The 22,483-nt window shown below is 44.2% G+C and overlaps 2 protein-coding genes across 2 annotated transcripts in view; one reads left to right on the top strand and one right to left on the bottom strand.

The window, feature by feature from the left end:
- LOC130493464 (zinc finger protein 396-like) overlaps positions 1 to 22,483 on the top strand; it is a 166,491-nt gene that overhangs the window by 50,249 nt on the left and 93,759 nt on the right. The gene's annotated exons all lie outside the window — the stretch shown is intronic.
- The window catches only part of LOC130491468 (zinc finger protein 709-like), a 36,476-nt gene that overhangs the window by 1,314 nt on the left and 12,679 nt on the right, over positions 1 to 22,483 (bottom strand). The window contains exons 2-6 of the mRNA XM_056865216.1: positions 12,187 to 12,373; positions 4,495 to 4,565; positions 4,178 to 4,292; positions 1,715 to 1,732; positions 3 to 1,562 (exon numbers count right to left, since the gene is read on the bottom strand). Coding sequence (XP_056721194.1) covers positions 3 to 1,562; positions 1,715 to 1,732; positions 4,178 to 4,292; positions 4,495 to 4,565; positions 12,187 to 12,373 — 1,951 coding nt within the window. The remainder of the gene's footprint in view (positions 1 to 2; positions 1,563 to 1,714; positions 1,733 to 4,177; positions 4,293 to 4,494; positions 4,566 to 12,186; positions 12,374 to 22,483) is intronic.

The following is a 22,483-nucleotide window of genomic DNA, read 5'->3' as shown; positions in this document are numbered from 1 at the left end:
ACCGAATCTCTTTCCACACTCAGAGCATTCAAAAGGTTTCTCTCCTGTGTGAGTTCTTTCATGCAGCTGAAGACTGCCACTCTGACTGAATCTCTTTCCACACTCAGAGCATTCAAAAGGTTTCTCTCCTGTGTGGGTTCTTTGATGCAGCTGAAGACTGTCACTGCGACTGAATCTCTTTCCACACTCCGAGCATTCAAAAGGTTTCTCCCCTGTGTGGGTTCCTTGATGCTGTTGAAGACTGCCAGTCTGACTGAATCTCTTTCCACACTCCGAGCATTCAAAAGGTTTCTCCCCTGTGTGGATTCTTTGATGCTGTTGAAGATTGCCACTCTTAATGAATCTCTTTCCACACTCTGAGCATTCAAAAGGTTTCTCTCCTGTGTGGGTTCTTAGATGTCTTTGAAGACTGCTACTGTGACTGAATCTCTTTCCACACTCAGAGCATTCAAAAGGTTTCTCTCCTGTGTGGGTTCTTTGATGCAGCTGAAGACTGCCACTGCGACTGAATCTCTTTCCACACTCAGAGCATTCAAAAGGTTTCTCTCCTGTGTGCATTCTTTGATGCCGTTGAAGATTGCCACTGCAACTGAATCTCTTTCCACACTTCGAGCATTCAAAAGGTTTCTCCCCTGTGTGGGTTCCTTGATGCTGTTGAAGTTGGCCACTCTGACTGAATCTCTTTCCACACTCAGAGCATTCAAAAGGTTTCTCTCCTGTGTGGGTTCTTTGATGCAGCTGAAGACTGCCACTGCGACTGAATCTCTTTCCACACTCAGAGCATTCAAAAGGTTTCTCTCCTGTGTGCATTCTTTGATGCCGTTGAAGATTGCCCCTCTTATTGAATCTCTTTCCACACTCTGAGCATTCAAAAGGTTTCTCTCCTGTGTGGGTTCTTAGATGTCTTTGAAGACTGCTACTGTGACTGAATCTCTTTCCACACTCCGAGCATTCAAAAGGTTTCTCCCCTGTATGGGTTCCTTGATGCTGTTGAAGACTGCCAGTCTGACTGAATCTCTTTCCACACTCCGAGCATTCAAAATGTTTCTCTCCTGTGTGGGTTCTTTGATGCAGCTGAAGACTGCCACTGCGACTGAATCTCTTTCCACACTCTGAGCATTCAAAAGGTTTCTCTCCTGTGTGGATTCTTTGATGATTTTGAAGACTGCTACTGTGACTAAATCTCTTTCCACACTCCGAGCATTCAAAAGGTTTCTCCCCTGTGTGTATTCTTTGATGCCGTTGAAGATTGCCACTGCAACTGAATCTCTTTCCACACTCTGAGCATTCAAAAGGTTTCTCTCCTGTGTGGGTTCTTAGATGATTTTGAAGACTGCTACTGTGTCTGAATCTCTTTCCACACTCAGAGCATTCAAAAGGTTTCTCTCCTGTGTGCATTCTTTGATGCCGTTGAAGATTGCCACTGAAACTGAATCTCTTTCCACACTCTGAGCATTCAAAAGGTTTCTCCCCTGTGTGGATTCTTTGATGTTGAAGATTGCCACTCTGACTGAATGTCTTTCCACACTTTGGGCGCTGAAAATGTTTCTCCCCTGTGTGTACTTTTTGGTGCACATGGAGCAGTGATCTGTATCTGAAGTACTTTCCACACCGAAAACATTTATGTGCCCTCATTATACTATGCTTCGGGAAAAGTGCATTACCTTTTCTTCCAGGACAGAACATGCTTCCACTCTCCGTGCAGACAAATGACTTTTCTCCTGAATGTATTCTTTGGCATTGAAAGTGGTCTGATTTTTGTGAGAAGCTGTTGCCACAGTCTGAGCGGCTGTAAGGTTTCTCTTCTTTATGTGTTCTTTGATGCCTAAGAAGCTCTGCTCTACAAAGAAAGCTCTTGTGACACTCCAAGCATTGATGGGTCTTCTTTCCACTGGGCATTTGCAAATGGATACCATATTGGCCCTGATCTGAGAAATTCATTCCACACTCCAAGGACTTATATGTTTCTTCTACCATGTGGCTTAGTTCACGGTAATCCTGCCCTTGTCCATGAATGGGTTTAACCCTCTTCTTGACTATGTAATTTCTTTTCTGCCTCTTAGGTCCGCTGTGATTCTTGAAGCTTCCTTTCCAATTTTCATTCTTCACTTTTTTTGGCAATCGGTGATGAATGTCCTCATCACCCTTATCCCAGTGATCATCCCCTGCTGGAATCAAAAGAGAGATCCTGTTAGTACCCACACAAAGAGGTCTGATCATCCATACACAAAGCATTTCAGCAGCTTTTTCCTGCTCTACATTGAAAGGTACGTTAATAGACACTTTAAAGGGCCATGAAGGCCTGCTGCATCAAAAAGGCTTGGTTTGAAATGTAACCATTTATACAGCCCCTCACCTGAGTGAATTCTTTCATGTGAAGTCAGGGCTGACTTTTGACTGAAGGTCTTTTCGCATTCCTCGCAATCATATAGTTTCTCTCCTGAGGGAATTTGTCTCTTAGAAATAATACTCAGGTTCTTACTGAAGGTCTTTCTAAAGACCACACTTGCATTTTCGTTTTCCCTGGAGCGGTTTCTCCGGTTAGCACAGAGGCCTTTGTTCATTCTTGTTTTGGTTGACCTTTCTTCTTGGACTGAGATTTCATGCAAGCCCCCTCCTTGAGAAGGAATGGTCTTATCCTTCCTCTTGTCTGCATGGCTTCCCTCCTGCTGCTGTGGTCCATCTGCATCCCCAATGTTTCCTTTGGAGTCTTTATTCTTGGCTTTTTCCAGAGAGAACCCCTGGAATCCCCCAACCGTCTCCTCTACATGTGCTGCTGGAATAAAGAAAGAAATGCAGTCAGCACCTGCGCAAGAAGCCATCAGACACCCATCAGGCACTGTTCATTAATCAGAGCTTCTTCCTCCCCCATGGCTAAGCCACTGGGCATACCTTATCCCCTGCCAGGCCACTCAGGTTAGCAGCTTTTGTATGCTGCCTATCTCTCCCCTCCCAATACTCCTTATGTGTACTTTCCCCCCTTAAAGTGGCAAAGAATCATTCCCCCAGTGTTCACATTTGACTTGTCAGGCAATGCTTTTAAGTCTCTGCTATTGATAATTAAATAGAAGACACAAAGAAGACAATGGTCATTTATGAATGGGAGTTTTACCTGGGGTTCGTTGCTGGCTGGACCCACACTTCTCTGTAGGGAATCTACGTACAAGCAGTCTCCAAACTCAAATCTAATCCCGCCCCTTTAAAAGCTGCTTTGTAAATGGTTTACTTTGTAGTGTTTACTGTGAGAGAAAATTCCCTCCCCCAAACAGAGCTGCAGCATAAAAAAGGATTTTAAGAACAAAAAATAACAAATGGAGCTACCTGAAAGAAAAGGGATGGGAGAAATCCAACCCTCATTGTTAGAAGCCTTTCTTCTGCTCAGAAAGAACTCCCAGGAAGCAGGAAGTATTTGAATCCCCGCCTCTTTACATGCTGCTTTGAGAGAAAGCAATCTTGCATGTCCTGAGCTTGCCTTATGCATGGGGATTTCACCCAGACTGAGCTCAGGGGAGATGGAAGAATAGGGTTAACAGAGGAATGGGAAGTCCTGGGATTTGTGAGGGCTGACAGCGAGGTAATCTCTAATGGATGGAAAACTCATGTTTAACTACTCTTAACCACTATACCATGCTGGCTCTCCACGACAGAGAGGGAGAGAAGGTTCTTATATGAGAAAAGAAAAGAAATCCATGGAAGAGGAAACTGTTTTCTGGAAGAATGGAAACCTGGTCAAGATTAAATCCCACAATCCCAACCAGAGTAAGGGGGACGGATCCTTTCGTGATTGCCGTCAGAGGGGATGATGGTAATCCCATCTGGGGGACAAGTGTGTGTTAATGGTTAGCAACTGAGAAATTAGAATGGGGCCCTTTCCAGAGTCTTCTGGAAGGCCTCTCAGTCCTGCAGTGGCCTCAGGACAGGACACCTTCTCTGGCTTGGGTGACAGCCACAACACTGGCCTCAGTTGCCCTTGGGCCAGCCAGGCTGCATGGGTCACTCTACCCAGCCATTCGGAAAATTGCTTTTCCTGCCACCCCACCACCTCAAGGATCCCAAAAGGGAGCAAGTAACTGGGCAAGTGTCAAAGCAACATATTGCTGTTCAAGATGTTGATTCACAAATCAGACAAGTGGCACAATCCTAATGTCAGCAATTTGCACCTATGAAAGTTCCTTACCCAGAGAGGCCACGCTCCTATAGTTCTCCAGCGAGACTTCCCTGTAGAGAGCTCTTTGGTTTGGATCCAGCAGGGCCCACTCTGCCTCAGTGAAATACACAGTCACCTCCTCAAAGGAAACCGGAGACTGAAAGAAAAAGCAGATTCCTTTGTCAGAGATCATGCAAGGCACCGGCGACAATCTGGAAGGCGGCACTCTGGGAGGGTACAGGATGGAGAGTTCAGCATATGATTCAGAGCCTCTTACCAGGGCCCCTTAACAACAACTGCAGGAGAAAAGCCCCCCTGAGAAAGGAGAGGGGACCGAGACCCCTTACCTGGACTAGAGATACAGCAGCTATTTCCACATCTCCGCAAAGAGAACGGATCAACACTGTTTCTTCACCCCCTGCGAAGGAGAGAAAAGCGGAAGAAAGGGTATTAGCCTTGACTTCCTCTTTGGTTATGTGAATTGTGCTTCATGCACCCCTGTTCCCAGGGCTGTGGAAGCTTGCCCTGTGTATCCTTAAAAAATCTGTAACACTTTGTAGTAGGTTCTGGGAGAGGCAGAAGAGAAGCAAAAGGTACCCTCAGCCTTCGGGGGGGGGGGCTTTAAATGCTGCTGACCCATTTCAGATTTCTGAGGAACTTGAAACCTGTCCTGTGAACTCTGGAGCTCAAAAATGTGACAGCATCTCTTCTGGAACCAGTGGGATACGGTCATCCCCGGATACAAACTCTATAGAAATGACAGGGAAGGGTGTATTGGAGGGGGTGTTGCTATGTCTATCAAGGAAGGCATAGTGTCTAATATACTAGAAACCATAACAAGGGCAGACTCATTCACAGAATCCTTGAGGGTGATAATTCCAGGCCCAAAGGTAATTTAGTACTAGGGACATCCTAGCAGCCCCCTGACCAAAGGCTCAGGGTGATCTAAAGATGGAGAATGAAATCAGGGAAGCATCCAAAGATGATGAAGTAATAATAATGGAAGACTTTAACTATCCTTATATTGACTGGATAAATACATACTCCAGTCAAGCCAAAGAGATCAAATGTCTACACATCCTCAATGACTGTGTCCTTAAACAATTGGTCATGGCCCTAACCAGAGGGGAGGCGATCCTGGACTTAATACTGTGTGATGCAGCCAGCAACTTAGTTTGGGATGTGGATTTAGTTGGGCCAGTTGGCAATAGTGACCACAATGGCATCACATTTAATTTATAGGTATGTGGGAAAGTGCCTGGGAAATCTCACACAATTACCTTTGACTTTAAAAGCGGGAACCTCTCTAAAATAAGAAACCTGGTAAAAAGGAAGTTGAAAAGAACAGTTAGGAGGGTTAAATCTCTGGAAAATGCTTTGGGGTTACTTAAGAACACTATACTAGAGGCTCAGCGAGATTGTATATCGCAGTTCAGGAAAGGTGGTAATAAGTCCAAGGGGTCACCACCATGGCTAATGGGTAAGGTGAAGGAAGGTATCAGAGGAAAAAAAGGCTTCCTTCAGAAACTGGAAAGATTGCCCAAACCAGGGAAACAAAAGCAAACACAAACTTTCACAAAGGAAATGCAAGCAAACAATTAGAGATGCAAAAAAAATTTTTTTGAGGGGCATATCGCTAAACACATCAAAACCAACAATACAAAATTGTTTAAGTACATTAGGAGTAGGAAACCAGCTAGGGAAGCGTTTGGACCATTGAATGACAATGGGAGTAAAGGAACAATAAGGGAGGATTAAGCAATTGCTGAGAAACTAAATGAATACTTCTCATCACTGTTGAAGATATAGCACAGATTTCTTCTCCTGAACAGAGATTTTGGGGAGGGAAAATGAGGAACTGGGGAAAATAGTGGTAACAAGGCAGGAAGTCCTAGAACATGCATACTGCGAACTAATAAGTCACAGACGACCAGACGATATTCAATCCCAGAATGTTTCAAGAATTCAAATGGGAAATTGCTAAACTTCTAACAACGATATGTAACATGTCCCTTAGATCAGCCTCTGTACCAGAGGACAGGAAAATGGCCAACGTAAGACCCATTTATAAAAAAGGTTCCAGGAGGACCCAGGAAATTACAGGCCAGTTAGCTTATGGTTTGTTCCAGGTAAATTAATGGAAAGCATTATTGAAGATAGAATTGTCAAGCAGATAGAAGGGCAAGATAGTGGTCTATGAAATTATGCATGGTTTGGAGAGAGTGGACAGGGAGAAGCTTCTAGTCCTCTCTCATAATACTAGAACGCGGGGTCATCTGCTGATGCTGGAGGGTGAGAGATTCAAAACAGATAAGAGGAAGTATTTCTTCACACAACACATAGCTAAATTGGAACTCCCTGCCCCAGGATGTGGTGATGGCTGCCAACCTAGAAGACTTGAAGAGGGGAGTGGACATGTTCATGGAGCAGAGGGCTATCCATGGCTACTAGTCAAAATGCATTCCTATTCTCTCCAGGATCAGAGAAGCATGCCCAGTATACTAGGTGCTGTGGGGCACAGGCAGGATAATGCTGCTGCAGTCGCGTTGTTTGTGGGCTTCCTAGAGGTACCTGGTTGGTCACTGTGTGAACAGACTGTTGCACTTGATGGCCTCTGGTCTGATCCAGCAAGGCTTTTCTTATGTTCTAATATTCTTATGCAACAGACCAAAGACCCAGGCAGGCTATTCTCCTACCAGCTGGGCCCTCGCACATGCCCTTGAGTCTAGGCTGGTGGGAGAATAGGGAGGTGAAAATGACATTGCGAGGCACCTCGCTGTCACATTTGGCCAAAAAACCAGATATGAATTGAGCGCATCTGGAAACTCAGGCAATATCTGTGAGTGTCCAGAGCATCTACTGACAAACTAATCTCACATCCAGGTTTTTGGCCAGAGGCAACATCAATGTGACATCACATCCGCCCTAGGCCCCTCCCCAAAGCTGTGGGGCATGCCACACCACAGCCTGGCACCCCTAGTCCAGCATCGTATTTCCATAGCAGCCCGTCAGATGCTCTGCTAAACATGAGCAAAAAACACATTCTCCCACTATTCCTGGCCCGTAGCAACTGGTTTTCAGAGCTATGCTGCCCTTCATGTGCAGACTCCATTTATTCGCAAGACTGAAGAGCTCGGACGAGATTTGTCTGCCTTTTCTTCTGAGCCACCTTGAGTCCATCTAATGGAAAAAAGGTGAGATGTGTTTGTGTGTGTGTGTAAAGTGCCGTCAAGTCGCAGCCGACTTATGGGACTTCAAGCAGGGGCAGCTAGACTGAGCACCATGTTTCCTGGACTTTCCAGGGAAAATCCAAGAAATGTTCAAATTGGGGTACCAAATAGCACCCCAACCCGGTCCTAAACAGTGGACTAGGGAAGCAGGAAATTCCCTGCAGCCACTTATGCAGTTTGATCTCCAGAACTCTCCGAGGGAGCTTTTTTAAGCCCCCAGGAGGTTTTGATGCCGATCCCGTGGGCAAGAAGGGAAAAGTCATCGCCAGAACATTTCCTGGGTAATTAGGCTCAATTAGATGCCGAGGTGTTAAAAGGGGTGGGAGCGAATGGGATAAATTCCTATGGAGCTGTCTTTCCGATTCAAGAAGCCTTTTCTGCCACGTAAACATTCTTGCTGCTTTACCAACTAAAACCATCGAGACTAAAGGGGAAAGACTCTACAGGAAATCGTAGGGCCGGAAGTCCGTCTTCCTTGTGCAATGGGTAAAATATTCCTACCACCTGGAACGAGAGGAGGCGATGGACGGCCCGCGAATTAACAACACCCAGCTCACCCCCTCTTTTACAGCCGAGCAGAGTGTCAGTAAAATTTGAAGGCTTTTTACAACTATACTAATTGTTTTACAACACAGAGAACAATTTGTGGCTATTTAACCCCGGGAACTATAAAATTGATGAATAGGAAACTGTTACAAGGTTTTGACTCCAGCCAACATATTTAAAACAGCACTTCTCTGATATTGATGAATTGTTAGAACTATTTTCAGAAATAAACATGGGAAAGGTCAATGAGAAAATACACGAAATGCTAGCTAAACACACTGATGCCTTTACTAAACAATATGAGCAAATATCTCAATATCTGGCTCAGTTAACCAGCATATTGACTAGTTTAACTCAAACCACTAACCAGACTAGCCAGAAATTGGACATTTTGGCAAGTGATATTACAAATATGAAATCTCAAGTTTCTACAATGAAAACCGATATGGGAAAAATGGATATTTCAATTAAAAAGGCATCTGAAGAACAAAAAGACATTAAAAATAAACAGTTACTTCAAGGTAATCAAATCCAAGCTATGCATTCCCAACAAGAAAATGCCATGGACCAACTAGCTATTATGGAGTTAAAATTAAGACAATCGAATGTACGTTTTCGCAATTTTCCTGAAGAGATAGGAGGTACCAGAAGAACTATCATAAAATCATTGGCTGACCTGATTCACATAAATGAACAAGATCTGGACCTTGCAATAAACAAAGTATATAGAATCCCTTTACCCACCAGATTGGAGAAAACAAAGGCAAAAGATATTATGATTTCCTTCTATGATATCAGGATGAAAGATTATATTATGTAAACTTTTTATGATAAGCCTTTGTCAGTGAACGGAAATCCACTCATAATTCTAAAGGACATTCCGCGACATTTGATGATGAAGAGAAACATATACAAAGAATTTACTGGGACATTGAAGAAGAATGGAATAAGATTTTGCTGGATCTTTCCACAGGGACTTATTCTTACCTACAAAGAGGTCAGATTTACTATCTCCTCACAGGGACTTCCTGTAGAGCGTTTGGTCCGAGCGCCATTGTTTCTTGGGGGCTCCCAAGAGACACCAAGAGTCGTTTAGAGTGCAAAAAGCACCCCAACCTGGTCCTAAATAGTGGATCGGGAAGCAGGAAATTCCCCTGCAGCCTTCAAGAGCGGTTGGTCTCCCATATTCTCTGAGAGAGCTTTTATTAAGCCTCTCGGAGATTTGGAAGCTGTCCCCGCCGGCACACAGGGGCTACCTTTGCCACAGACGACTCTTTGGATTTAGGCTTTGACCTCCTCTATACATTAACATCAAAAATCTATGAAAAGAAAAAGAAGCCTCACCTTTGGAAGTCAAGAGTGAGTAAAAAGACACTTTTTGCCTTTATCTTGATTGAGAAGAACTGAATGACGATAAAAACGCCTACGAAAACCGGCGAGACCCTGCTCAGCGTAACGAGACTTTTTAAATAAACAAATGCCATTAAATGAACCGACTAAGACCTTATCAACTTGATCAGTGAGTAGACGCAATAAAAGGGACTTTTGAATGACTTTATAACTACTAATTAAATGTTTTGAGGGGAGGGAGGGAGACGAAAACCTTCCCCCCCACTTCCGGTTCTCTCTGATTCAATCAGTCCAGCCACGTTGCCTCTTAAGACCGGAAGATCATAAGAAGGGCTTCGTTACCATCGAAAAGAGAGGGCAGATTGGAAGACTTGAAGTGAATCTCCCCGGTGTAACCATCAAATCGTTCCTACCACTTAACCACCGAGAGGAGATGACGCAGGGTCTATGATACTGCAGTTTCCTGTCTACTTCCTTTTCTTTATCTGTGCCGCTTTGAAGCGTAATTGAGGATATCTTGAAAATTACAAAGCCTGCTTCTATATAAGAATACAAGCAGATATGTCAAACAAGAGGATGGAAGAGATGTTACTCAAACAAATGGACATGTTTGCAGTGCAACAAGATTTAGTCTTTGAAAAACAACAAGCGCTCTCACATCAAGTATTTCAACTAGCTGAGATGATGAATATCCTATTTAAATCAATTAATGGAAAACTGGATACAATTATTGAGGAGATCCACGATATGAAGACCCAAGATACGACAACAATTATGTCAATGGAAATAAAAGGTTCTACTAAGGAGATGGCGATTGAATGCTATGTGGAAATGGTGATAATAATCTGGAAATAACTAGAACAATTTATTGTTAAAGAGGTAGCTGCAAATGACCAGCTGGCAATGAGAGAGAGCAACATGAGAGAATTCAATACCTCTACAATCTACTTGTCTGAGTTACTGCTGACAGGAGGAACATTATTATCCCAAGAAAACACTTCCTGGCAGCCAGCGATGGAGGGAGACATGACGAAGGAGCTTACCAAGAAGCAGCTGGAAATTTTAACAAGAAGCCAATGGATACAATCACTGGGATCTTCTTTTACATTTTCAGAGGCCAGAATTGCAGCTACTATACTGAAAAATGGGGGGTGGGGATTGGGAAATAAAGAAGGACTGGCAGATCCCCTCCCAAAACAAGATAATGGCTAAGATGATGCTTATTTTTGGGGTGTAAGGGAGGCACGGTGGATTTACTTTGATGAATTTTTAAATGGAAAAATTGGTTTATGTATTGATCTAATCCCTTCATTATAGAGTAACAGAATGTTATATAGAGACAATGATGATAATATTATAACTATGTAGGACTTGAAATTGCTTATAGAAGTAGTATAGATAGCTTAAAGCAAGTCTGTATGAGAGAAAATAAGGATTAGAAATTAATTTGAAATGCAAAAGTGTTAACCAGTAGAATTAGTGACTGAAGAAGATGCGGGGAAGTCATATATAACCGATAGCATTGAATACTATAGATAACATATTCTCAGTAATAGCAATGAGCTTTTTTTTGTTACAAGTAGTTACAACTGAATATACTGTTGAGATATGTTTATTTTTGTTGAATTGTAGAAAATAATAAAAATAATTTTAAAAAAAGTTTTACTATCTCCTCACAGGAAGACGTGGAAGAGTTTCTGAAAAACCATGAAAAAGATCAAGTTGGTTCTAACCATGAGCAACAACAACAACAAAAAGAGGAGAAAAAGGAGTTGGCCTTGACACCTGGACAAAAAAGACCGGACTTTAAAAATAACAGACGTGTTGGAAAAACAAAAACTCACAGCAAGAATAAAATAAAAAGGAAGCATGCAGTTTATGGGTGATAGAGAGAAACGGAGGGCTAAACAGGGATTTAAATGATGACTAGTGAATTTTGTAATTATTGATCTAATCCTTTTACTTTAAGAATGGTTTTGAAATAAAATCTGTTACTATACATGAAATTAATAATAAACACTTATTAACTGTATTGAACTAAATAATTTAGAATTAATTTAGTAATCAAGTTAAGATCTATTTTTTTGGATTAGAATTTCTATACAAAAGAATAGATAAATTTATAGCAAGATGGAGGAAGATGAGGGGAAGTCTTTTATTTGAATATCTTTATATTATTATATGATTATGCTTTTTGACAACGCTGTTAAAGTTTTCTTTTGTATTGTCTATGAAATGAATGTGTTGTTGAAAAGTTCCTGACAGTAAAATATTGTGAAAATAATAAAAATTTTATAGGGGGGAAAAAGTTGCAGCCGGTGACCGCTTTTGGGGGTTTTCATGGCAAGAGACAAACAGAGGTGGTTTGCCAGTGCCTTCCTCTGCACAGCAACCCTGGTATTCCTTGGTGGTCTCCCATCCACTAACCAGGGCTGACCCTGCTTAGCTTCTGAGATCTGACGAGATCAGGCTAGCCTGGGCCATCCGGGTCAGGGGCGAGATGTGTTTACAGTAAACAATGTGAGGAATTGCCTCCAAGAATTTGTCTAACCCTCTTTTAAAAAGGTAAAAGTCCCCTGTGCAAGCACCGGGTCATTCCTGACCCACGGGGTGACGTCACATCTCGACGTTTTCTAGGCAGACTTTGTTTACGGGGTGGTTTGCCAGTGCCTTCCCCAGTCATCTTCCCTTTACCCCCAGCAAGCTGGGTACTCATTTTACCAACTTCGGAAGGATGGAAGGCAGAGCCAACCTTGAGCCAGCTACCTGAAACCAACTTCCGTGAGCAGAGCTTGGACTGCAGTACTGCAGCTTACCACTCTGTGCCATGGGGCTCTTAACCGTCTTTAACAGGCATCAAAATTACTGAACATTGCGTGCCACAAGTTGGGTGGAAAAGCATTTCTTTTTTACCCTTGAGCAGAAGTCTCCACCCATCAAATTCACTGGATGCCCCAAACCCATCCAGGCACAAGGAGTCCTTACTGCGTGACAGGGCATCTTGGGCACGCTCCTGGGACTGGGCTCGCTGCCTTTCCTCCAGTGAAGCTCTTTCCGCCTCACAGAATGTAGCTTCCATTTTCACAGATGGACCCCTCCTCTGAAACAGCAATGAGGGGAACAGGTAAGGGATGGAGTGGAAAGACACCAAGGAACAGACCCAGTACCACTCCCATACTCTACACCTTTCTATCAGCAGATCTGGCAGGGATTTCTTTCAACCCTGGGGAATTATCTGGAGGGATAAGAAATTTCCTAGAAGTAGCAGCTGCTGAAGCAGGTTGTCAAACCTCCCGTTTGGATGATTAACACTTGGCCAAATATCAGGAAGGGAAGCTTTAGGAGGCCAGTGTTGTTGCGTGAACCGGAATACCTGGAAAGAAAAGCCCTCACCTGTTCTGCCTGCCTCTTCTCCTCTGCCTGACTGAGGAGGAAGCCTTCGGCCAGGGCCACCGCCTGGGAACTGGTCTCCGGCCCGCATCCTCTGACCCAGCGCTGCATTTCCTGGGGCAGGATGGTCAGGAACTGCTCCAGGATCACCAGGTCCAGGATCTGCTTCTTGCTGTGAGCCTCCGGCTTCAGCCAGTGGTTGCAAAGTCCATGGAGCTGGCTGCAAACCTTTCGGGGCCCATCGACTTCACAGTAGCGGAACTGCCGGAAGCGCTGACAACGAACGTCTGAGTTCAGGGGCTCCTGATCCCAGATCTCTGGCACAGCTCTCTCCCAGAATTTGACACCGCTCCCAGCTTGGATGGGCTGGGAGCCTTTTCTTGCTCTCTTGCCAGGTCCAGGTCCTTCTGGGTCCTGCTCTTCCATCTCCTTCCCTTTCTATTGGGTCACCTCTATTGGGTGAGTAGAGATCCCTTTATTCACTTGGCTATGAAGAGGAGCTTCTCCCTACAAGGGACGGGGAAGGGACAGACAGCAATGTGCAAAAAGGGAAACAAAAGAGAATGGAGAAACACGATGGATCAGAACCAAAGGGCCACTCTTGGTTTGCAATATCATGTCACTATATTACATACCAGGCTTTTTTAGATGTGTGTGTGTAACCCTGAGTCACTGTGAGGGTAGGCTAAAGAGTTGGGCTACTCCACATAAGGGGGAAAAGGCACAATCCTCCCCCTTTCCACCGTCCCATTTTCTGAGATTGCTGAACAGCATAGGGGCGCAACACTGTGCAGAGTTACTCCACAGTAGCCTCGTTGAGCCCCTTGGGCATCTCTGATGGTGGCCCGGCTCAAGTCCAGTCCAGTCTCTCCTGGTCTGTGCACTGCTCCTGGTGGGAAGGACATAGGGTTGCCAACCTCCAGGTAGTTACAATCTCAAAAAGGAGGCACCTCCGTGCCTGTACCATATACGTTAGAAAATCAGCACAGGAGAAATAAATTCAAAATTGCAAAAATCTTATAAATGCTAAACATATATTAACAACATAACATGGGATACATTACATGACATTACAAACATAAATATTAATATGTACAGTATATACAAAGCATGTATGATGCAGTCTCTATGCAACAATCTAGTCTTCTTGGTGTAAAGTCTTCTTCGTGATTAACAAACACAGTTCTTAGAATGATCCAAAAATTGGTATCATCCAGAATAATCCCATCAATGAAGTGAAATGGGAAAAAGAAGAGGGGGGGACGGCTGTTTCACAGTCTTCAGCCCCATATCCAATCCTATGTTAAACATATACAATGTAAATTGGTGCAGCTGTCACAATACCATGTATTATCAAAGAAATCCAATTATTACAAAGCTCATACTCACAGATTTTTTTCCCAAGTAATCACGTAATTTTGCTATCTGTCTCTGCTCAGTTCGTCATAAGGATAGTTGAACACATGAAGCTGCCTTATACTGAATCAGACCCTTGGTCCATCAAAGGCAGTATTGTCTACTCAGACCGGCAGCAGCTCTCCAGGGTCTCAGGTAGAGGTCTTTCACATCACCTGCTTGCCTAGTCCCTTTAAATGGAGATGCCGGGGATTGAACCTGGGACCTTCTGTATGCCAAGCAGATGCTCTATCATTGAACTACAGCCCCTCCCCATAACACTTGATGTGTTCAAGTGTGAGGTTCAGGGGCCTGTGTGTTGATCAGGACCTGAAATACAAGCATTACAAACCCATTGGAGGGTAGGTCTAGTTCAGACTGGTAACTCAAATCTTGAGAGACATTAGAATAAATTGTAGAACTATTATATAAAGTAAACCAAAAGCAAGCTGAAATTAGTCATAATTTTTCCAAGGTTATTCACAGTTCAAGCGTCATGCCGATGAAACTTAGAACACATCCCTAATAAAGGGATGGATGGGAGCTTTAACAAAGTTCTTTCTAAATGAAAAACATGTTACAACATTAATGCAATTACAGCAAAACATGGGTGTATGCTAGTGACTCACTAGATATAGCGCACTCTTACAAAGTAAAAAATTAATGGGGACTACAGCAAAACAGGGTGGCTTGTTAAAGACATTCAAAAATATGACATGCAGGAAGGCAAAGCCCATAACCCTGCTAGCATGCTGGTATTTGCTCTGGTGTTGCTAACTGCTGTCCTACACTCTTTCAGCAGCCCATTAAAAAGGGCAATAATGGCTGTGACAAAGAAGTAATGTGGCAGCATTCTTAGCAATCCTGTGGCAGGTGACCAACCATGACATGGCCTCCAGGCCCCGTGAGCCAGGAATGGAAGGCATCAGTCCAGTCGTTCTTAACCTGTAATCTGCCACCATCCACCCAGAAGTCAACAATAGCATCAACTGCCCCTAACCCCACACTTGAATTTAAAAGTTAGGACATTAAAAACAGCATTCCAGATGGGGCATCTTCATGTCTAGAGCTATACTTATGATGTATGATGAGAAGAGAGAAATAAAAACAAAGAGGAGTCTTGTGGCACCTTGAAAGACTGATGTGTTCTAGTCCAGCATAAAGTTTTGTGGACTAAAGTCCACTTTGCCAATTTTTATTGGAGCCCAGTTGGCACTTTTTAGAGAAACCGTTTCTCCCTTGCCTTGGCTGTTATTACACTGTCCTCTCTGTTTTTTTTTTCTGGAAGCTTATATGTACCTAGTCTCGTGGATGGAGGAGTATTATTGTTGTTGGTGTTTTGCCCCAAGCAAAAAGAGGGGATTCCTGTTTGCTGTGTCCACTTCATGAAGGATCTAAGGGAGAAAATCTAAGATGTGATGCTCAGGGTGAAGTGAGCCTTATATGAGTTCCCTTTTGCAGTCATAGTCATCACAAATGGAGGTGAGGTAATGGAGGTAGTTCACTGGTTCCACGGAGGATACTCTGTAGTGTGGCAATAAACGTTCCCTCTCTCAACTTACTAAATATCAACCAGGTGCCGGCAAGTTAATCTCTGCCTGCGCGTTCTCTGGTAACCTACCGTATTCTATCTAATTTCACAAATTATAGCATGACTGTTAGTCTAGCTATCGTTTTCTACCTAAATTAAATGAAACAGGAAAGGTCATTTTCTAAGTTCAGACCGTTGGGTTTTATTGTATTAAAAAGGAGTATGAAAAATGCCTCCTTTTGCCTCAGAATCCTCTGTGTCCCTTCTATCAAACTGTTTACCCTTCAAATGCCAAATGACAAAAATAGATGATCTTATTTATAGGTGATCTGATTTTCATTTTTTCAGCAGATATTAATTTTGATAGTTTTTTGGAATGGTTGAATGCATGTTCTTCAATTAGATTTATGGGTACCAGTGATACCAACTGTATATCTTTTCTAGATACTTTGGTATACCGTAATGCACTACATAAATTGGCAGTCAGGGTATATAAGAAACCAACCGATCGCAATGCATTATGGCATTTCAGGTCTTTTCATCCTAAGCATCCGAGAGAGAATCTACCCTATGGCCAATATATTAGATTAATATATTGCCTTCTATGCCCTTCTACGGTTTATTGCCTTCTATGCCCTGGTGGTTTATTATTATTATATATAGGATCCAGTATTGGACCTATTAAAAAGAGGATCCTTGAACATTTGTCACAGGCAACTACATATAAACAGGATTTTGATATGAAAACATGTCCCGTTAGGCTTCCTAAGGAAAGAAATGTGTTAAAAAGAAGTTGTGTTATTCATTGCAAAGTGTAAGAATACTTATTTAATTGTATTTAGCTATAGAAGCTATGCCTCTGATATAGTCAGTGTTCTTGTCTGCATACAGCTGTCACAGCTGAAGGTCACAACTAAAGTTGTGCTCATCTGGTTAGGCAAAACATACTGCCAATTATCCAGCTTGACTAGGAATGATAGACAAGGTCATATCCTCTGACCACTGCAGATGGCAGTCAATTTCACAGTACTGCTTAAGAACTACTGGCTAAGTTACTAGTGTTTATTTACAGAATGCTTTATCCAAAGGATACTGGAACCATAGGTGACTGGAAATACATAAGCTCCTAGCTTAATTCCAGCACATCTCCAAGAAAAAGGCTCTGAAAAGATATAAATAGAGACCTTTATCTGACTACAGGTTAGAGAAGTTCCTGATGGTCTAAACCTATTGACCTATGGACTTCCTCCATCTACCAAAGATGTAAAACCTTGGCAGCCTAATTCTTGCGTGAATTAGGAACCTGATTCTTGCGTGAATTAGGAACAATCATTTATACTTGTCACTAAGTCTGGAGAACTCTCATAGAGAGATATACCACACAGTCTGTCTTTCTGAGACTGATTGTCTGGAATAACTGTCTGTACAATGCTTCATCCTAAACATGTGATGAAGGCCCTTAATCTAAGGATTATAAAGGTATGGATCTTACCATGTTTGAATATGGTGACATTGAGAACTCAATTGTTCTAACAAAACTAATGTCTTCTCATAAGATCTATGCTTTATACAGACTTCCCAGTTCTGACAGACAAGATGTAAATGCAACTTCTTTTAGAAGCCCACTACCAGAGCATATTCCAGGGGTTTCTCTACACAAGGAGGAAGCACTGAATATACTCTGCAGTCAGTTCTAAGACTGGGGTCTCACACAGAACTGTAACGGTCTCTGACATAATTATGGTATTTTGTGTACATGTGCAGAATTAATTCCATGTAGAGCTTGAACACAACGTACAAACTGAACAAAGAAATTGAAATCTACAGCTTAATAAATGTAACAAAGTTATGTTTTTGAATTTTTGTCACATGTTAAATATTTTGCGGGAATGAATCCGGAAATGTACAAGGAGAGAGTATCACGGTCTCTGACATAATTATGGTATTTTGTGTACATGTGCAGAATTCCATGTAGAGCTTGAACACAACGTAAAAACTGAACAAAGAAAATTGAAATCTACAGCTTAATAAATGTAACAAAGTTATGTTTTTGAATTTTTGTAACATGTTAAATATTTTGCGGGAATGAATCCTGAAATGTACAAGTAGAGAGTATCACGGTCCTTCCTGATTCAGCTGCCAGCTGCTCATATCTCAAGAGCAGAAAAGTCCTGCTATCCCCAGACCTTGAGAAGGTCTACTCAAAGACCTCAAGGCTATAAGTGCAGTAAGCTTCTTGCTTTCTATAACCTTGCTGAAGGCTATGTTTCCTACAGACCAGATGGTTACATGTTACAATGTGAGCAATAATTGTGTTTTATGATTTATATAGTTATATATTGTAGATTTCTAAATAGTCTCGTTTAATGCGTATTGTACTGAAGATGAGAATAGTATGAAAATTGAGCATATGGAGTGATCATGGAGCTCAGAAATGATTGTTTATACTTTAAGCAAAATAGACTGAAAGGAAAGGAAGCCCATATTTGGTCATGGGGAGAAGCTAATAACCTGAACAGCTGCAACTAAGACATTATTGCACTGCTCATGTTATCTGAAAGTGGGGAGGAAGATATCCCTCCTGATGGTAAAATCAACACTCTTAATGAGTCTGAAACAGTATAAATACAGCCACAGTAAGCCCAGAGAATCAGAACCTTCCAAAGGCTCTCAAGAAAAGGCTGACTGGTATGTATGGCTTAAATACATTACTCTAGACTTTATGAATTAGATACTTTGAACTGAATCAAAATAATTTGACTGTTATATTTTAGAAGTTGGATTTTGAAACTGAATAGTATGTAAGACTTGCTTGCTTTTACTTCAGACATTGTAAATACATACATTGTACTTTGACAAGAGTTTTGATAGAAGTGTTAAAGACTTGATAATCTGCACTTACACATATTTTACTAGAAGTATATCAATAAAAAGACTTGCTTTTTAAAAGTAGGTAAAGTTGTTGAGTCCTGCTTACTCGATGACTGGCTGAATAAGATAACTTCACTTCTCAGCAAGTGATACATTCTAAGAGCCTGTCATCTGAACAGCACGATCCGCTTCAATGTCTCCTAGGCGTGCTGGATGAGGACCACATCTCTCTTCTTCCATCCAGCACATGGCACTGCTAACCCTGAAGACAGCCCGCAACTCTGCTTCATAATCGTGGGAAGCCTGGAGGGTGGGAGAAAAGCAGCCCACAACTCAGAGGACCAGGATTTCTAGAGAGGAATGACAAAGTGAAGTAGAGAGGGGGCACCTCCCTCACCTATTTCCAAGGAGATGGCTGCATATCTTAGGAACCTGATGAGGGAAGGCAGCCCTGCTGGGGCCAGGCTGGCAAGAAGCAGGAAGGGCAGAAGAGGAGGAGGGCACCCCCCCCAAATCTCCTGCCCCTCCTCAGCCTTGACCCATCAGCCCCCTCTCCCCAGTCTAAAGGGGCTAGAAGGTCCCTTTCCTAGTCACGTCTCCTGTGTGTGTGTGGGGGGGGGGCTTCATTCCCCGGCTCTTCTTTCTTTGGGGACTTCTTTGTTTTGCACAAAGCAGCTCTTTCTGGCCCAGGAAACGGAGTGAGTGAACTCGGAGCACGGGGGGGGGGGGGCTCTTCTCCCAGTTCACTGCTCCCCCCTCTTCCTTTCTTTATGCTTTGGGTCTTGGATGGCAGACCCTGGCCTTACATTTCTACCCCTCCCAAAAGCCCCTTTCAGCTCACCAGACCCCTCCCAGCCATTCCCGCAGCAGTCCGGAAGACTCAAACCTTCCTTCTGTAGGGAGGGAGCAGCAAATAAGCCCCTCCCCCCACGCACTCATGTGCCTCTCCAGGACTATGGACTCTCTCCCTTTGACTAGTCTGTCCTCCCACTATGGATGCCAACCTCCAGGCACCAGCTGGAAACCTCCAGCTGCTAGAGATCAGATCACCTGGAAAAAAATGGCCGCTTTGGGAATTGGACTCTCTGGCACTGAAGTCCCTCCCCTCCCCAGCCCCGCCCCAAAACCCTCCTGCCAGGGACGAAGAGGGACCTGGCAGCCGTACCTCCCCCCCCCCTCCAAGCCAGGAAATAAACTGGTTTTTATTCCCATGCGGTCAAAGATTCAAACACTCTCACCTCTCCCTGCAGGAAACAACCCCCCCCCCATCCAGCCCCCTCTCCCGCCCGCCTTTCCTTGACTCACCCCCCCTCCCCAGGACCCATCCAGAACTCTCCCCTCCTGCCTCCCACCCACCGTCCACATCTGGATCACCACTTGCAAAAAAGGCCTCTGCAATGCAGGGAGGGAAGGAAGGGGCTGCATCTCTTCTTCTCCCCCGCCCCCCAAGCCTTAGGCAGAGAGGTGGGGGGGAAACGGATAACCAGACGGAGAAGCCCCCCCCCAGGCTTTTCAGCGTGTGTGTTGGGGGGGAGGGGTCTGTCACTCTCCCTCCCCCCCTCCCCCGGATCAGGGCCCGCCTCTGGCCTCGCTCCCCTTCCACCCACCCCACATTTCCCTGCCTCGAGTCCCCCCAAACCAGCCCCGGATCCCCCCCCCCATGACTCACTGCGAAGGAGCCGCTCCTTCTCTTCCAAGCGCCGGAACAAAGAAGTCCGCTTTCCCACGAGTGGACTCCACGAAAGACCGGAAGCGGCCTGTCTAGGATTGTAGGCTCTCTGCCCAAGCGCCCCCCGCCCGGTCAGGGATGCAAAGCGCAACGCTCACATACACACAGCCCTCTTTCTCTCTGCAAAAGGGGCTTTGCATTTGCCTGGGGGGGTGGTGGAGGAAGGAGCAGGGCGGGGAGAACCGGGAGAGGCAGAGAAGGAATTGCTGGAGGGAACCAGAGGCATTTAGGGAAGGGGCAGACTCCCACCACCAGCTTTGAATTACCTCTGGCAAAAGGAGTGCTGCCCTGCTCTCTTCCCTCCTCCCTAGAAGTCTCCCCCCCCCCCAAGCAGGATCCGGCCCGCCTGTTCCCTTCACGACTTTTATTTCCTCCTAGCAATGGAAAGCCCCCCTCCCTGTAAGGTCCAACCAGAGATGGTCTGACTGGAGGGCTGCCAACCTCCAGGTACTAGCTGGAGATTTTCCACTATTACAACTGATCTCCAGCCAATAGGGATCGGTTCACCTGGAGAAAATGGCCACTTTGGCCGTTGGACTCTATGGCCTTGGAGTCCCTCCCTCACCAAACCCTGCCCTCCTCAGGCTCCACCCCAAAAACCTCCTGCTGATGACAAAGTGGGACCTGGCAACCCCATCTGATTGGGAGGCTGGTGGAAATAGAGCCGGGACACTAGAAAGCTCGATGAGGATGCCTGGTCTCTTTAGAGATCACCTGAATCCAGCTCCCACTGTTAACATTGACAAAATCTGGGAATCCATGAAGGCCACCCCTTGTCCCCTGGATCCCTGTCCATCCTGGTGCCGGAAACCATGCAAGGCCCTCACTACACAATGCCTAGTTTCCAGAACTGTCCCAGGTCCTGTGGTAGTTTTGTTCTGGGAGTTATGTGCTTAGAATGTGGTTTCCATACTTGTTATGGTCCAATCAGTATTTGCAAAAGAGTCACTTCAGGCCATTTCAGGTATTTATTTACTTAATTCATTTCTACCTTGCCTTTCTCCCCAGTGGGAACCCAAAGAAGTTTATATCATTCTCCTCTCCTCCATTTTATCTTGACAACAACCCTGCAAGGTATGCTAAGCTGAGAGTGTTACTGACCCAAGGTAACCCAGAGAGCATTCCATGGCCTCAGTGGGGATTCAAACCTGGGGCCTTCACATATTAGTCCAACATTCTTAACCACTACACCACAATGGCTTACACTGATCCACACTGGATCAGGCAAGCCATGTGGTGGGAGACTTAAGGCTAGGATGGACCAAGATCCTACTGTTGGCAAATGTTACGCAGAGGATGCTGAAGAGGAAAAGCCCCTGATCTCCAAGAATGGGAGAAAATACTGCTACAAACCAGGATTTCTTAGGGTACATGCTGGAGAGGACCTTGGGGAATGTCCCATCATAGGTGAAAATACTGAGCAGCACTATGCCTGGATTTGCCATAATGGCTGTCACTTTCTCACCCCTTTTGAACTCCCAACAGAGTCAGGTTGTGCACACAAAGATGGCTTGTCCAAAAAACAAGCCTGGTATTCTAATCATACTTTCTGGGATGTAGCATGCCCTTTAACTTTGGTGGGACTTATTGACACATTTGGGAGAAAAATGTTGATCTTGTTCTTCACCCCCCCGCCCAAGGAATCCTGGGAACTGTGGTGCAGAGAAACATCTTGGGCGATTAAAGGTTGGTAAATTTCCCCCCATAAAATGGTTGTCAAGGTTTTGGCCAGAAGGAGAGGTTCTGGATTCCTCACCTTGGGAAACATAGCAACGAGCTGGAAAAAGTGCAGAAATGGGTCACTGACGTAGCTAAGGCATTGGAGAACCTTTCCTTAAAAGAAAAGTAGGCAGTGTTTCAGACTTTACTGTAGGTGGCACGGGGAGAGGACTGGGGGGATAGAATAGGTGTTTTATACAATCATGAATGTTGTGGGCAGGGAGAAAAAAAAATCCTCCCCTTTCCTAATACTGCTAAGTCTCAGGATTTCCCAGTGAAATCGCTTAAAAACAGTAGATCTGGGAATGATGTAAAGCAAGAACAGCTTCATACAACCAGTAAGTCAATTGCAGAAGGCCATGGTGGTTTCTGGAGAAGGTGAATTTGTAGGCCTTTGGCCACTCAGTAAGTCTTAACCGTGACATCTAAACGGAATTGCTATATTTAAAGAGAAGAAAATATGCAGATTGCAACACCTAGTATTTATGGCAGAGGGAATGAGTTACCTTTTCAAATACTTCTGGTTTTGTGTAGTCCAAAGAAAGGGGCAGTTAAGAATTTTGAGACAGACGAGA

Source organism: Euleptes europaea, chromosome 1, assembly GCF_029931775.1.
Source record: "Euleptes europaea isolate rEulEur1 chromosome 1, rEulEur1.hap1, whole genome shotgun sequence".
Taxonomy (NCBI): Eukaryota; Metazoa; Chordata; class Lepidosauria; order Squamata; family Sphaerodactylidae; genus Euleptes; species Euleptes europaea.
Note: the sequence above shows the minus strand (reverse complement) of the source record. Positions and strands in the feature narration are given on the sequence as shown.